Source organism: Panthera pardus, unplaced genomic scaffold, assembly GCF_024362965.1.
Source record: "Panthera pardus isolate Hobbes unplaced genomic scaffold, ASM2436296v1 HiC_scaffold_17, whole genome shotgun sequence".
NCBI classification, from domain to species: domain Eukaryota; kingdom Metazoa; phylum Chordata; class Mammalia; order Carnivora; family Felidae; genus Panthera; species Panthera pardus.
In genome coordinates this window covers 3,532,286-3,549,092 of record NW_026526732.1, presented here as the reverse complement: position 1 = coordinate 3,549,092, position 16,807 = coordinate 3,532,286, and the positions used below count along the sequence as shown (strand labels likewise).

The following is a 16,807-nucleotide window of genomic DNA, read 5'->3' as shown; positions in this document are numbered from 1 at the left end:
CCCTTTGTTCTTTAAAATGAAGCTCCTGGACGTTTCCTGCCTCCCCTCCTCCTCCCCTTCTGCCCTGGGGCCTCTCAGGCTCTCCCTGCACTGAAGGTCTTGTCAAGGTCACCGGTCTATGTGGGATCCACACCCCCAAGTCCTGCTACCAGTTCTCCTGTGCATCTGCCAGTCGTTTCTTTCGCCTCGAAATGCTTCCGCCTCTCGGTTTGGGGGCCACCTTACCCCCCGTCTCCCTCCTGCTCTCGGCCCATTTCTCAGGGGTTCACTGGCAGTGCTCCCTAACCTCACCTTCCACTGTCCGCTCGGCAGCTTGGGGACGTCGGAAAGGCTCCTCCCTCCCAGCACGTCCAAAACAGAGCCCCGTTTCTCCCCTGCCCTGTATCTGCCCTGCCCCGCCCATCAGGACGAAGGGACCCAGGGCAGAAAACCAAGGCAAAAGACGACGGTTCACCAGGAATATCCCTTCTCTCTCTCTCCTCGTACCTCCCTCCGATCTACCAGCTAGGCTCGTCAAGTCAAGGGTGTCTTCAAAATCCCCGTTCTCACATGGTCACCCTGCCCAAGCCAAGGCCGTGCCATTTCTCTGTCTTCCATCTCTGCTTTCCCGCCCGCTGTCCTGAGCACCCTTCAGGTAAGACCAAGCCATCTTCCAAATTTCAAACCGAATCACGTCGCTCTTCTGCTTCAAACTTTCTCATGCTTTCCCAACACGTGGAGACCACAACCGGGGGCCTCCAGGGACGCTCCGATCTCGCTCTTTTCTGAACCTATGCCCTCCCCTCCCCCGTGCTGTTCTGCCTTGAACTCACCGACTCATACCTGCCTCCACACTCACCAGCCGGCCCGAACGCTCTTCCTCCAGGTCCTCCTGGGAGAGCAGAGGTCGTCACAACTGTTCCAGATCCAGCTGGGCCTTGAGTCCCACACTCTTTCCTCACCCTGCTTCACTCTCTTCACTCCCGGAAACTACAACATTTGCTGACTTACCTTCTGTCCTCCAACTAGAATGTGAGCCCCTGGACACAGGGCCCACATCTGGTCCTAACTGGATTCCCAGGGCCAAGGATCAAACTTGCACCCGGAGGGGGCTACAGAATATTTCCACAAGAATGAATGGACATTGCCCCTGGAGCCACACTCAGAGCTAAATGGAGTTCTCTGCTGGCCCTATGCAAAGCTCTTCTGGTTTTTATAAATATACAAAAGAAGACAGCCAAGAACTTATAAGCGTGCCCTCTTATAAACATGCCTAAACATACAAACGGATCGCTTTTCAGAATGGTCACCACCTTCTCTACATCAGAGCCGGAGAAAGGCACATTTGTTTTGTATTTTAGGAGCTTTGCCTCCGAGGTTCTAATAGTCCCGTTTCATGAAACATTTCCGGTCAATTAAGAACTCTGTTGTCGGGTATTTCGTTTCACCATAAAAGCCATCAGATGAAAGTAACGTAAATGGTTTTTGTGCTGAAAATACCCTTGTTTGATAGTGATTGAGGACGTCACTCTTCGCTGCAATATTAAAGGACTAGTTCGGCAGTGGGATTAATCAAGAAGGTGCCTGACTTAACTTCAAAATATAAGAGAGATAAAAAGCAAAGTTTAGCGGGCAAGGAAATCCTCAAAAATGCAAGAACAGTTGTAAAAGAGGAAAAAGCCACCCAGGTGTTTTGGAAATCTCTCGTAAGCCTGCTCGTCCTGAACATCGAGAAGTCCCATATCTTTCCCAATCATGGACAGCTTTCTCGGGTTCTCCGCCCATGAGACCCCCACTCAGGGTCTCTCCTCGGAGAGAACACCAAGGCGAAGGGCAAGAAGGGTCCCGGGGGCTCTCTGTACCTGTTGCCTTGCAGGGCTCCAAGCTGCCTTCCGCTGGGTCATCGCCCATCTGCGCCCAGGTGTCCACTCTGCTCCTCAGAGCCGGCAAAGTCGGTCCTTTGCTCCCACTCCTCAGTGCGAAGGGAAGACAGCTGGCTGGAAGGGACAACGGGACACGATATTAATGTCGACTGCCCCTGACACGGACCGTTTTCATCAGGAGCGGGGCTCCTCCTGGAAGTCTCCAGTCTCGGACCGTCCGTCTGGGAGATGGGCGTGGTGTGGCCAGGCCTTAAGTGAGTGCCGTCCTGGCTAACAGGGTCTGAGAAACACTTTCCTGGATCCGTACCCCCAGGGGACCGGCCTCACGGTAAAACCAGGAAGGAGCAACTCAGGAGTGCCCCTGGCAGCAGATTCTGGGAAACCGCACCTTCCTGGCAGACCTGGAGCCCGGGCCATCCACGATGCGAGTTCACGCAAGCAATGCTCGTCTCCGTGGCGTCTTCCGAGTTATTTGCCGTAAAGCAAGAGCGCACTTGCTCCCATAGGGAGAAACCACAGCGTGCTGAAGTTGTATAGCAGCGACCAGGAGACAGCATCTTCGGAGATTTTATGGGTCTAATTCAGAAATGTGTGACGGGGAGAGGGGGCGCTTAGCCAGCCCTTTTTCACGAAGGTCATAGAAGCTTGCACTCATTAAGGAGGACGATGAAGCTGGGGACCACTGAACACTGAGGGCAGAAGAGCCGGGGGAGGAGCACCGGGGCACAGGCAAGGAGTCAGGAGAGGACAGAGGGGAGACAGAGGCGAGGCCTGGAGACGAGATCATCGAAGCAAACACCACCAGAACTTTGGCAAACACTGGAGCTTCTAAATGTTCCATCCCATCATCCTGGGGCCCCCAACAGCAGTGCCGAGAGAGGCGCGGGAAGGACCCTCCCCAACATGTGTATTTGTGGGGCTGTAGCTGTGGCTCGTGTCTGTGAGCCTCTGTCACTGTCCTTACCTTTCACGCACAACTAGCAGGAGCCAGACGAGGACGCAGAGGTCGGAAATGAACAATCATAGGACAGTCAACGGTAAGTCACTGCTAAGTCCCACATACAGATGTCAGAATGCTTTACTGGCGGGACGAAGACTTTGGAGACGTAATAAACATTTTGCATTGCGACGTCCCATAAGACCGTGAAAACCAGCTTTACGATGGTATAACTGACACAGAACCAGAACCACAGCACGTGGACAGCTTCTGGCCGGTGTAGACACCTCTGAAACCATCATCAGCACGACATTCAGTCATGATGCTTGCGTGGAAATGAAAACACGAAACGGAGCAAAGACCGCAGTCGGATGTCCTGTGTCTCAGTCTCAGTTTCCACCCTCCCCACCCAGCATGGGACCACCCGCCTCCCTCGCCTGCCTCACGGAGTCAAGGAGGATCCAAGTGGTCAGACAGGGCTGTTTCCTACTCAGGCCACCCCGTCTGCCCGGAGCTTGTGGGATGGAAACCCAGAAACCAGGAGGCCCGGGCTGCTGGGGGGTGGGGGGAGCCCTGGGGGCGCGGGCAGGCCCAGGCTGGCCTCTCCTGAGCCCCCAGCTCCCCCGTCCTGCGTGTCAGATCTCCCGTGCGTCCTTCAGACTGCCGTATGCTCTGACAGTATCTGGGTCTAGACCACCAGGGCCAGACTTTCTTCCTAAAATAAGAATAGATCGTGGTCAAATTCAACCGTGACAAGTGCAGATAAGATAAATTAAAGGTCGGTGGGAGGTGTCGCTCACCATGAAATCCCAGGCAGGTGGGGGCGGTGGGGGGGGGGGGTAGGGATACAGCCCTACTTTCACCCACGCAGCCGCAGCCGGAATGTGTCCAGGTATCGGATTTCAGACGTTTAGGGGCCTGTTGTCAGACTAGGGGAAAGAGGAATCAAATGGCCAAGGGGACCTTTGCAGCCCTGGAGAGAAATCCATGAATTGGCCCGCCAATGAAGTGGGAGTCTGCTGTGAGACTGGAGGCCGCCCAGCATGTAAGGTTGGGGGGCAATTACTGTTCGACATAAAAGTGATGGGTGTATGAACCGATCTCACCGCAGGGGCACACAAGGGGTGTGTGTGTGTGTGTGTGAGTGTGTGTGTGTGTGTGTGTGTGGGGGTGAGCACAAGAGGTGTCGCTCTGGGCTCAGGTTGACTCCCCCAGGCAGCAACTTGTCGAGAAGAAGGTCCCGGGAGGGGACCTCCAGAATGCTGCACGGCTGTGAGGGACAGACAGACCCCGGAAGGGAGCCCCCAAGCAGGACGGCCGCAGGAGAGCGCTGGGCTCCTGGTGGACGGGGCTGGCAGCCAGGACAGGATGCTGAGCCAGAACTGGAGCCAGGCGGCCCCTCGGTGAGCCCTCGGTGGGGGCTGGGGGCCGCTGACCCTCACGTGGGGTTCATGTACTGTGCCCTATTCACACCCCAAACTGGTGAGGTTTAGGGACATACAAATTATAAAAGTTTTTGAGACAAGCGACCCGATTTTTATCAGGATGAAAATCACGATGTAAAATTTTTTAAATAAGATCAAAAACATTCACCCTGGAGCCATACGCAACATCGGACAACGGGAGCGCCAGGAGCGTCGGAGGAGCATCGCCTAAATTTGAGCCAATGTTGCATCGAGACATTTTCTCCCCCCAAATCAACCATTCAGCGGATTCCAGGAATGCTGTGTTTCGGGGCCACCGAAAAGGGCAAGTTTCCCTGAGGGAGAAGGAGCCTGCAGGAAAGGAACAGATTCCGTGACTACGGAAGGGAGAAGCAGGGGAGCGAGGGGAGGTGGAGACGACGCTCACACACATAGCACACGCCGAGCCTCTTTCAGCGTGGGAGAGGTTAGGTGGCCTAGAAGGCCAGCCAGATGCACGAAGGCCCAGGACGCAAGACGCAGTATAAACCTGCCTGACAGGACGTGGGGATGAGGAAATCCTCTAAGGCGCTGGGGAGCCTCCTTCCTCCAGGCTGCCGGCTGCCGTGCACGGTGTTCGGTGTTCGGGAAGGTTTGGAGCTCAGCCCAGGCACCTAAGGGCTTCTCCTGTGGCTTCGCAGTTACTGCTGCAAATTGCTCTCTCCCGGGGCCTTATTCTATTCCACCAGAGCAGGTAGGTTTCCCTTTCTTCTGTGCAAAGCGACTGGGATTGACTGTGACATTAAATGCAGGCTCATTTACCGCGGACGTCCTCCCCCTTAGAGCCTGGGCCGCACGGCAGCCGACACACGCCGAGAACAAACAATGAGAACGGAAGTCTCACAGAAAGACCACTGAGTCATTCTCTCATCCAGACTCACGAAGCCCAGGTGAAGGTCCTGCCTGTCCCCGCCCGGACCGACACCAACCACCAGTCGAGTCGGGGAGTCCCTCTGACCTTTGAGGCCCGGGTTGTAAGTTTGCACAGCTGTGAAATTCACAGGTTACTTGCAACTGATTTGGTGTGTGAAATTCACAGCATGATGCCTTTATACAGCGGGCTCCTTCCTTCTCTTTTACTGTTTGAATCTGCTCTTGTGTGTTGCAGGGCAAGGTGGGGAGGGGGCTTCCGGGTGAGGCCCGGCCCCCTGGACGCCCAGGGACACGGGTGCTGAGGTTGGGGGAAGCACCTGACCTTGTGGGAGGAAGGTGGGAGCAGTGCCAGTGTCTGTTACAGGCAGGTTTCAGAGGATCAGGCCTGAGAACAAGGTAGGAAAAACAAAGAGATGGGCAAAGACCAGAGAATTCTGTCCTGAAGAAAAGAGAGGGCAGGCACTCACGCTGGTTTTGAACGTCTCAGTGAAAAGAGCTATCTGTAGACCAAAGTCTTTTTTTTTTTACGTTTATTTATTTAAAGAGAGAGACCATGAGAGCGTGAGTGGGGTGGGCAGAGAAAGAGAGGGAGAGAGAGAATCCCAAGCAGGCTCCACACTGTCAGCACAGAGCCCAACGCAGGGCTTGAACTCAGGAACCCTGAGATCATGACCTGAGCCGAAATCAAGAGTCGGACCCTTAACCGACTGAGCCACCCAGGTGCCCCCAAAGTCTTTTCAATGACTATTGCTCATTTAAAATTAAAAAAAAAAAATGTGACAAATGTATATGACACGACATTTACCATTTCAACCATGTTAAAGGGCTCGGCTCTGTGGCAGGAAGTGCATTCGCACGGTTGTGTGAACATCACCACCGTCCACCTCCGACATGCTGTGTCTTCTCACCCCGAACCCCTGTGCCCATTAACCCCTGACCCCCCATGTTCTCCGCCGGCCTGTGGAAACCACCATTCTGCTTTCTGTTTCTACAAGTCTGACGACTGTAGGAATTTCATATAAATGGAATCGCGCAACACCCCATTGTCCTTTTATGACTGGCTTATTTCACTTTACAAAACGTCCAAGGTTCATCCATGTTATAGCATGTGTCAAAATCTCCTTCCTTTTTTCTTGTAAGTTTATCTGTTTATTTTGAGAGAGAGAGAGACAGAGAGAGAGAGAGCATGTGCAAGTGGAGGGGTACAGAGAGAGAGGGAAAGAGAATCCTAGCACGCTCCACACAGCATGGAGCTCGATGTGGGGCTTGAACTCACTGCCTGCGAGATCATGACCTGGGCTGAAGTTGGATGCTTAACCAGCTGAGCCACCCAGGCACCCAAGTTTTGTTTGATTTTTAAAAAATGATAGTATACAGGGGCGCCCGGGTGGCTCAGTCGGTTAAGCATCCGACTTCGGCTCAGGTCATGGTCTCATGGTTCATGAGTTCAAGCCCCGTGTCGGGCTCTGTGCTGACAGCTCGGAGCCCAGAGCCCCCTTCGGATTCTGGGTCTCCCTCTCTGTCTGTTCCTCCCCTGCTTGCGCTCTGTCTCTGTCTCTCTCAAAAATAAAAATTAAAAAAAAATTTTTTTTAATGGTAGTATATACAGTTTGGGGTGATTTTTTGACTTACCTATAATTCTCAGAATTCCAGTGTGGTCGCGTTCAGGGTCACCACCAGCTTATACAATCCCCAGTGTGTGTATGCAAAGGTGCCCCTTTGGCACAGAGCAGCCCCAGGCCAGCACAGGGCAGAATGGGGTGCATTTCAGCCCACTTACCACTTTACCAAGGGCAGCTTACCAGAGACAACTGGAAATCACACAGTAGCCCTGCTCTAAAAAGTATTAAAACAGTGTAAAGAAACAAAAAGGAATAAAAAATGGGACAAAAAACCACCCCTATCTGAAATTCTCCTAAAATCAAGCCTCGCATCATGAATGTCCTGTGAGTTATTTCTCAACTTCTGGTTTGAATGTGAATATAATAATAAATAATACACAATGGCTGAAATCAACACCAATGTATCTAACACTCTGAGAAACGTCCTTAGATAACAGGAGAGTTGCCCGACCTGGGGAAACAGTCATCCTCTTGAAGGAAGGCCTGGCGAGGCATTTTGGGTAGTTTTTAGCTCATTGAACCAATGATTTGATGTGATTGCCGAGAGGTAAGGCACCGCCATGGGTGAATGAAATGCAAATCCATTCCCAGGAACCGGAAGACAGTCCGGACCACCATGTGCTCTGGCCGGGCCACTTCCGCAGGACTGTTCTCAGACCCCAGGTCTAAGGAGGTCCCTGACTGTGTTCACGCAGAATCTTGAAAACGGCAAAGAAATCACATGGGCCTTATGTACGGTTGCCCGTAAACAGTCTCAGAATTTAAGAACGTCATACAAAACAGTAATTTATCAGATTTTTTTCAAAGGAAAGTGTTTAAAAAATGTTAAGCGGAGACTGGTCGGCCGGATAGAAAGAAGGACTTTCTAATTCCAGTTAGGCCATTCAGGGACCAAATGCACAGCCTCGCCCTAGGAGGATTGGAACGAGGCCCCTGTGGGGTGGGACAGGACGCCCTAGGAAGATTGGAACGAGGCCCCTGTGGGGTGGGACAGGAGGGCAGGTTGGAGGGTCTCCCCGCTCTGACTGAGACCAGCTCCCTGTGTGAAGTGTTTAGGACTTACTGCCTCTCGTCACTTCCCTTGAACCTGTAGCCAGGAAAGTACACCTCAAAAATATTTGATTTGGGTGTTCGGTGCGGAATGATTTCATCCCCCATCCAGTCACTCCTCCTTCACTTGAAAACACTGCATTGCTTTTTATTTGCTTCCAGGTAAATGACACTTGGGGTCTGAATGAAGACCCAGGAGACTCTCCTGAGAAGAATGGTAGGCTGAAACGGCCCAGCTGCCGGGAGAGAGAGGGACTTTTGTCACTCTTATTTCCTGTCTGTGTTCTAAGAGCCTCTGACTGGTCCACAATGAATTAAAAAGCAATACGATCCAGATGCTTTTTCTGGTAAACAGCTCCTTTGTAGGAAGAGTAAACAGGACAGGATATTCACTGACCGCCCCTGTGACACTCACTCACGGCTGAGAGCGGCTCTCTGTGCCCCTGCCCCCAGGAGGAAGCCTTTCCGGCTGTTCCAGACCCATCGGCACACATTGTCTCGGACAGCTCTGCTCTCTTCTTTTTAACGCACTCACTGATTATATTTTAAATGACGAGGTGAAGACAGCCTATAAAAAAGATGCCAGTATATAGATTAAGGGAATCTAAGTGCCTCAGAAAACTCCCAAAGCTACTAAAAATTTCCTCTGAGAATTCCTTGCTACGGTCTCGCCACATCGAGCCGTATATCACCGATGCTGAAGTTACACGTTTCAGGACGTTTCAACTATCTTCTAAACCTAGGGACTCCAAAGTCATTTCTTCCATGAGCACGGAACTACAAATTTGCATGTTTAAGCAAATGCATTTGTCCCCAGTTTTTCAAGCGGCCCAGAATGATTTACATGATGATGTCAGCTCATTCCACCCGATGAATCTCATCGTGACACTATATAAATTTCATGGAAATCTAGTCCCAAGGCACATCCGGTGTTGTCACAAAAAGGACATAAGATGGGTTTTCTTTGCTATATTCACCATTATCTGTGGAAAGCAGAAGGTGGTTCCCTTTCACCTAATCCCGCTGCATTCGCTTGTACCTCTGACACTATCATTAATGTTAACTCGCATTCATTCCAGAAAAATGCCAGGCGAGGTAAGATCCTTGTGAAGTCTGGTATATGCAAAGTTCTACCGAGCGCCTTGAAAACCCAGAGCGAACAGCATGCTATACCTTTGCAGGTACCGAGGCACGGTCTACTGATCTTACGAATCCTGCCATAAAACTCGTCCCAAAATAAACAAATATGTATTTTGCACCCAGAAGCTTAATTTGAACTACATCGAAAAAAAAATTTTTTTAACGTGTATTCGCTTTTTTTGGGAGACAGAGACAGAGAGTGAGCAGGGAAGGGGCAGAGAGAGAGGGAGACACAGAATCCGAAGCAGACTCCGGGCTCCAAGCCATCGGCACAGAGCCGGACGCGGGGCTCGAACTCACAGACCCTGAGATCATGACCTGAGCCGACGCTGGACGCTTAACCAGCTGAACCCCCCAGGCGCATTTTTGTTTGAATTCAACGTAATTCCTCTTGATTCGATACAACCCAAATGTGAACACACTGATGAGAGAACACACCCTCTGCTTTCGAGAATAAAGCAAACGATTAGCCCTCACACCCCAGACCTCTGGTTACCCCCAGTCCAGTTGGGGCACGAGACCAACACACAGGTAACAACTTCAAAGGCGGCGGTGCGAGCCACGGTCCCGCGGCGGCCAGCGGTGGCTCAGAGGAGGGGAGCGTCCCCCGCTGAGGCCAGGCCGTGGAACTCTGACCCGGGTCCAGTTACAATTCTGAGATCTACTCCCGCTGATCCCCGATTACTTCCTGTCTCTCCTGTGCCCACTTCTGCCCTTATGTGCTCTCTCTCCCTGTTTGCTCAGTGCACGACAGGGTGCTTGCCACCGGGCGCACAAAGATCTCTGAGTCCTTTACATTTAAAACATGACCCGTCCTACCAAAATAGTCCGGATTCATTGTCGTTTTTCACTTCAAAGCCCACTCACTCACGCCCAGCTGGAGGGACTTGCCCCTTGCTCAGGATGGCAGAGGCAGCAAGCAGTACCCGGGGATCCCAGCTCCTGTCTGGCCGGCTCAGGAGCCCCTGTGGGGCGGCGTGAATTCTGAAACCCGCAAGGATCAAAGGAGAGCACATTTTGCTGCCGTTGCTGACAATCCTATACTTTAAATTCCATCCTTTAAAAACAGCGGGGAGACGAATAACCCTTAGCCTTTTCCAGAGCAGTCAGGTAGGACATGAATTTTAACTATCTCGTTTTGAGCTCTGTCGACAAAACAAAGGCTGGTTCTGATTAGCTGCCTCCAATTGGTTACTTAAACACTTTCAAGCCAATTTTTGAGGGTGTGGGAACGGCCAAGGAATCAAATAAAGGTTTGATTATTTCTTTCTTTTTCCCTTGGAGGTCAGTCTATGAATTTTATTCAAATAATAAAAGCTCTCTGTGAGATGCTGAAGAAAGAAAAAAAAAGAACTTTATTTCGCTGAGAAACGCACGCCATGAATTATGTAAGCCGTTCCAAAAGCAGGACCATTCACGTTCTGCAGCATAGGCCACAGGCTTAAAGTGCAAGCCTGCAGCCCATCAAAAGTAAAAGGAAAGCACGGCTGAGTGTCACTCCGCCACGAGCGTAAGGGACCTTCTGTGTGCAGGCAGGGGCCTCACCCTGGGAAGATGGGAGCCTGGGCGGCTGCCCTATACTCGCCGCACAAATCTGGGGACTTTATTTAAAATCGCAAAGTTGCAACAGGACAGTAAATGTCACCTCGTCTACTGTCCCAGGGGCTCAGATTTTGCATCTATCAAGGGAGGTTATAAAATCGTTCCTACTCTCCCCGGGGCCGTTTTGGAGACAGAGCGTCACAGACGTGGGAGGCAGCGAGGAAACGAGGCGGGATGAGAGACACGCAAAATCGGCGGGCTCTCCTGTTGCCACCACCCCGGGGGACCCGTGGGTGGGCAGCTAGGCTTGGGAAAAGACTGGCGAAGACCCAGGCTTGTGATCTTGCCTTTGCTAACAGGAAATCGGAAGCACTTCTTTGTGATGTCGTTGTGAGAGCCACCAAGTCCTAGGCTTTGCATCTGCCCAGGGAAATCCCAAAGTTGCTTTAATCACCCCTCATCATTCCTCTAAGATGCGTGCACAAGGGTAATGAGTTTGCTCGAATTTCCCTGTACTACCAACGATCGGGGGGGAGGAGAAACGCAGGCGGGAGTCACAGGGAAGCAGGTGCAGCATTCGGAAGTCAGGAGACTACAGATCATCACGCGGACGACACAGGCGCCCAGGGCTGTCTTTCCCACCAAAGCAGACACAGGCTCCCCGTCCAGGGACGCGGAGGGCCGAGACGTCGGGGGCCGCTCATTAGAGAGGATTCCCTCCTGGTGCGTAATTTTCAGGATACATGAGGCTCGTACATCAGACGCAAGGACTTGGTTCGTGTCCCTGAAAGTACAGGGCTGTTTCTTGCTTCTTGTTCTTCTTAAACTGGTCGTTGCCTTTTTTTTTTTATTACTTTATTTTGAGAGAGAGGAGAGAGAGAGAGAGAGAGAGAGAGAGAGAGAGAAAATCCCAAGCAGGCTCCTCGGAGTCTGTGCAGGGCTTGACATGGGGCTCGAACTCAAGAACCGAGAGATCGTGACCTGAGCCGAAATCAAGAGTCGGACGCTCAACCAACCGAGCCCCCCAGGTGCCCCTTGTACCTACTAGAAAAATCAACCATCCTCGCTTATCCGTTCCGGGTACCACGTAACTGGAGCCGTGCCCTGCACCTGCTGCCTTCTGTCCACCTTGCTTCCCCAAAACACACAGTGTTTCTGCGACGCTTGAGCCCAGGGTGGGTCCTACTTGTCTCCTTTGTCTGCAAACATCCGACGTGGCAGTTTTTAAGGAATCTGGCAGCTGAAGGAGTGAGCTCCAGGGCTTTGAAGGCTCCTGCCCGCGCTGTGCGTGCTGCGTGAGTGGAGTTAAAGCAGCGCGATCCGCCTTCTTGAGAGGCCGGCCCTCATTGCTGGGAAAATGTGGTCTTAGGAATAAATAACAGCTGTTTCCACCTGACGGAGTACAGATGAGCACGGAGTAGACTGCATCACTACGCATATGCGGGACAGGCAGGAAGAGGAAAAACCAAGGAGCCATACAGTTTACGGGATAGACGTCTGGGGTGCAAAGAACAGAGACCGGTTCTGTCACGAGACCGGTCGAGTTCTGCGACCTCCCAGCTCGTGGAGGAAAAGAGGGCGGGAGAATCCAGGGACCCTAGCGGGTCTCTGTTATCTGAAGCAATCACACAAATAAGTTAGGAAATATCTTACAGAATTGTAAAACCCTATCATGTGAGCAAAAATGAAATTGCTCCCCCCCGGGGTAAAAGAATTACCCTCAACAGTTAGATGGGGACCCTCAACATTTTATATTAGTATAAGTATAGCCAGGCTTATAAGTAAGCAAAATACACTTGATCTTAGCCAAAAGGCCGAGAAGCGATAAGTAAGCAAAATAAATGACGAGCCAGATGGTATCATCCAAGCAATGCCGGCAAAAACTCGGGGTGTGAGGGGAAAGCGGGGGGGGGGGGGAGGTCTGCCACCAGTCAGCGGTGCCAAGTTCGAATGGGGTCTGGGCCAGCTGCCTCTGCTGGTTCCCGTGTGAGAGCAGGGCGGTGGGAGACAGTGGTCAGACCCCACCTCGCCCTGAGAATCAGCTTCCTTGGGCAGACCCGCCCTTCCCCCCACCCCGGGGTGCAGAGTGACAGCGGACGACTCTTGCCGAGCTCAGAGCTCAGCACATAGAGCGGCGTTTTCCAAGAGTCACCTACCCAAGGCGGGCACGCTGACGTTTCCCTTTGGGAAAACATTCTCCACTTGTGACCAGACTGGAGATTTCAGAGAAGGCCAAACGTGTCCCAAACCAACGGAACAAAAAATAACCCCAAGGGCGCATGGGCCAGTCTAGGGAGAACAGAATAGACGCGCAGTGCCGTGTTGATGGATTGTCCAAATGGAAAGGGTCCCCCCGGAGGCACTGGACACGTTCCCGGCGGTGATGCTCTCACACCAGAGACCCCGGGGAGCAGCTGAGGCCCGACTTCACACAGAAGCACGGGCCACACGAGCTCAGTGACTAACAGAGAGGGGGGGTTCTTGGGGATTGATGCTTCTTTCCTTCTCGGACGCACATACTGAAGTTGAGGCCAAATTTTACCGAACGTTGTCTCACGACTCTTACTTGGGAGCTTTCATCAGAAGTCAGCGTGCAAGGCTTGTCAGAGAAACCAAAACACCACCCGGTGAATCGTGTGCAACCCGAGCTTGCTGAAGGCAACAGGCCTCTGCAGGAGCCCAGCGATTTTTGTAAAGACAATTCTTCTTTTTTCTTAATGTTTATTAATTTTTGAGAGAGAGAGAGAGAGAGAGAGAGAGAGACAGAGAGAGAGACAGAGAGAGTGAGAGTGCGGGAGGGGCAGAGAGAGAGGGAGACACAGAATCCAAAGCAGGCCCCAGGCCCTGAGCTGCCAGCACAGAGCCCAACGTGTGGCTCGAACTCACGAACCGCGAGATCATGACTTGAGCTGAAGCTGGACGCTTAACCGACTGAGCCACCCAGGCATCCCCTGAAGACGATTCTAGCTGTCTCTTTTCTCTTCCAACCTGTCTCTAAAAGATTTCAGGGTCTGGGAAGGAACCTCTATAAGAAGCCGACCCCACATTGACGGAGGGCCATGGGAGTGTCCCAGGAATGGGCCAGCTTACGGTTTCTCTTCCGAAGGCAGAGGTCACCATGCTGCACCCAAAAATCCAAAATGTCCATGGAAATTTGGGGGGGAATCGATAGGAGGAAGATGGGTTAGAAGATCAAAAATTATAAAAGACATGAATAAATCATTTGCTTTCTTGGTCAATCACTTGATTGCAAGAAAAACTCTTGACATGTCGGTTTATTTAATGAAACTTAACTTGAATAATCCATGCTTCCAAAGAAAATTGAGGACTTTGGGGGGACCAGCTGCTTTTCATCTTATGCTGCTGAAAAGACCAAAATTCAAAGCTGCTTTGTGAGTTTGCAGAAAGGAAGAAGAGAAATGGCTTTAAGTTTGGTTTGTTTTGCTTGTTTGTTTTGGGTTTTTTTTAATTTTTTTTTTTGTTTTTTGGTTTTTGAGAGAGAGAGAGAGAGAGAGAGAGAGAGAGAGAGAGAGAGACAGAGCATGAGTGGGGGAGGGGCAGAGAGAGAAAGACACACACACACACACACACACACACACACACACACACACACAACCTGAAACAGGCTCCAGGCTCCGAGCTACCAGCACAGACCCCACTGCAGGGCTGGAACTCGGGAACAAAGAGATCATGACCTGAGCCGAAGTCAGATGCTCAACCAACTGAGCCACCCAGGTGCCCTTGTTTTGTTTTGTTTTTTTCTCAGACAACTAGGTCTCGGTCTTTAGCAGTAAACTAGGCAAAAATCCAACAGTGCAAGGAACACTCGCCCACCTCAGCTCACACACGCCTTCCAGGAGGAACAACAGTGGTGATAGGGGTGCATGGCAGGAGTTGTGTGCACCCGCGGTCTCTCCCGATGCCCATCACCCGGAGGAAGTCTGTCCCCTGGCCAAGAGTCTGGGGCTCCTTCCCAGTGCTCCCCATCAGGACAACTGGTGCTCTCTCTCTCTCTCTCTCTCTCTTTCATTTTATTTGGCTACTCCTCATGCTCCCCCAGAACAGCTCCTGGTACACATCTCCCCGTTGGAGAGGAGGACACAAGTGTAAGACTGCCTTCACCCCTCCCCTCAGGAGTGACATGTGGGTACCCTGACACTGGCTTTTCTGCTTCCACTTGGAACTCGCCAGAAACAATACACATTTTGGGAAATGCGACGGTTTGAAGACAAAGGATCCGTCTGGGATTGCAACAAGCCACTTTCCACCAGGCAAAACCCACCCCTTGAGACTGTGAGTGACAGGGCAGTGGCTGGGGGCAGCGGGAGCAAAAGGCACCTGTCAGCCACCCAGAGTGGAGTCGGATGCAGGGACGTGTGAAACGGCCCAAAGAAGACACCAGGGAAGGTGGCCTTGGCTTCAGAGAGGCCGCCGACCACATCCAAAGCCGCTGACGTCCTCACGGGAAATTTAAACCACTTCTGGGGCCAAAGAGAACACATCCCTTGGGTTGAGTTAAACCCCGAGTCCTTCATTTGTTCAGACTCTGCTTTCTCTATTAGCTAATTCATATTATGTAAGAGTTATAGACATTTAATATAAAAGAAAGTACAGCTATTTGGAATGAAGCTAATTAAGGAGAGGTTAGGGGGAAAATGGATATATTTAAAGCAGTGAAAATTCAATTTCGGTGAAATTAAACATCAACCTTCTCTGCATGGAAAATCCCCAAAATACAGCAGTGGTATTTTTTCATCCTGATTTTGTTCTCCTGACTTACAGACGTGAGGGGATGAAAGGAAACATCAGAATATCTGGACGAATTATTTGAAGTAAGCTTCTCTGATATGGAGAACTGGAAATGTGTTTTTAAACAAGGATCGTGTTGGGAGACATTTAAAGATAAATCAAGATAATAAAATAACAAACATTCACCACCTGTTCCTACCCCGGGGCGGGGGGGGGGGTAGTAATAAATATTCACCTGACTTGGGAACTCAGATGGGTAACCGGGGGGTCCAACCACGTGGATCCAAAGTCCCTACGGATCACTGTACTGATGTGGTCAGAGTCTTAATACGCCTGTGACTTAGATGTTTTAAAGCCACATGCTCAGCAAGGCCTAGAGTAGTGATGGCCAGTAGCGATTTCTTTAAAAAGGGGGGCCTTGGGGCACCTGGGCAGCTCAGCCGGTTAAGCCTCCAACTCTTGACCTCGGCTCAGGTCATGATTCCGAGGTTCGTGAGATCGAGCCCCCTGTCAGGCTCTGCGCTGACAACGGGGAGCCTGCTTGGGATTCTCTCTCTCCCTCTCTCTCTCTCCCCCCCTCCCCCGCTCGCATGTCGGCTCACTCTCTCTCAAAATAAATAAATAAGCATTTAACATAAATAAATAAATAAATAAATAAATAAATAAATAAATAAATAGATAGATAGGGGCGCCTTTTCAAACAACTGTAAAGGGTAAGTATTGACAGTCCTCATAAGTCCTCCTACCAGTTCTCAAATAACCACACCTGCTGTGGACTATTCAACAACAGCAATACCGACATTTCCCAGGTTACTTGAAAGGGCAAAGGAGACTAGCTTCAGAATGCTGGGTAAAATCACCAGCCAGAAGACAGGGACCCATTTCGGTTGTGATAAGTTGTCTTTGGAAGGCAACGAATAGACAGATGTATGTGTGTGTGTGTGTGTGTGTGTGTGTGTGTGTGTGTGTGTATGTATATATATATATATATACATATACATATATATATATACATATACATAAATGAATAAGTGAAAGTCACATATGGATGCATATGTTTTCAATAAACGTGCTACCTATATGTATTTCTTGAAGCGAATTCCTACAAGATGCATTCCAATGAAAAGATGAGCAAAACATCAAGCCAACCCAGAAATCAAGACTGGGGTAAAACAAACGGGCAGGAAATCCCGAGAGGAGTAAACAGAGTCACGTGGGTGTAGGAACACAGCCGCACAGGGAAGAGGGGAGGGCCGTGTGGGCTTCGGGGGGCCGAGGGTCGGGGCAGAAGCATCAAGGATTCAGGTCCCCAGGCGACAGTGTGCCTGGTGTGTCGTAAGAATCACAAAGACAAGTGTGGCTGGGGGCCAACTGGCAGAGAGAAGAAGGACTCCAGGGTTTTGCCTTAGTAACTGCGGGCGGGGGAGGGGGCATGAACAAGCTGCCATCAATATGTATTTTTATAAAAAGGAAACCTAGAGACGCCTGGGTGGCTCAGTCGGTTGAGCATCCAACTTCGGCTCAGGTCATGATCTCAGGGTTCATGGGTTCGGGTCCTGAGTCGGGCTC

At 51.1% G+C, this 16,807-nt stretch overlaps 1 protein-coding gene across 2 annotated transcripts in view; it reads right to left on the bottom strand.

Moving 5' to 3' along the window:
• Positions 1 to 16,807, bottom strand: part of PDE10A (phosphodiesterase 10A) — a 599,454-nt gene that overhangs the window by 338,735 nt on the left and 243,912 nt on the right. For both annotated transcript variants that reach the window (XM_019412750.2, XM_019412748.2), the window contains exon 2: positions 1,842 to 1,976. In XM_019412750.2, coding sequence (XP_019268295.1) covers positions 1,842 to 1,890 — 49 coding nt within the window. In that variant the 5' untranslated portion in view covers positions 1,891 to 1,976. The remainder of the gene's footprint in view (positions 1 to 1,841; positions 1,977 to 16,807) is intronic.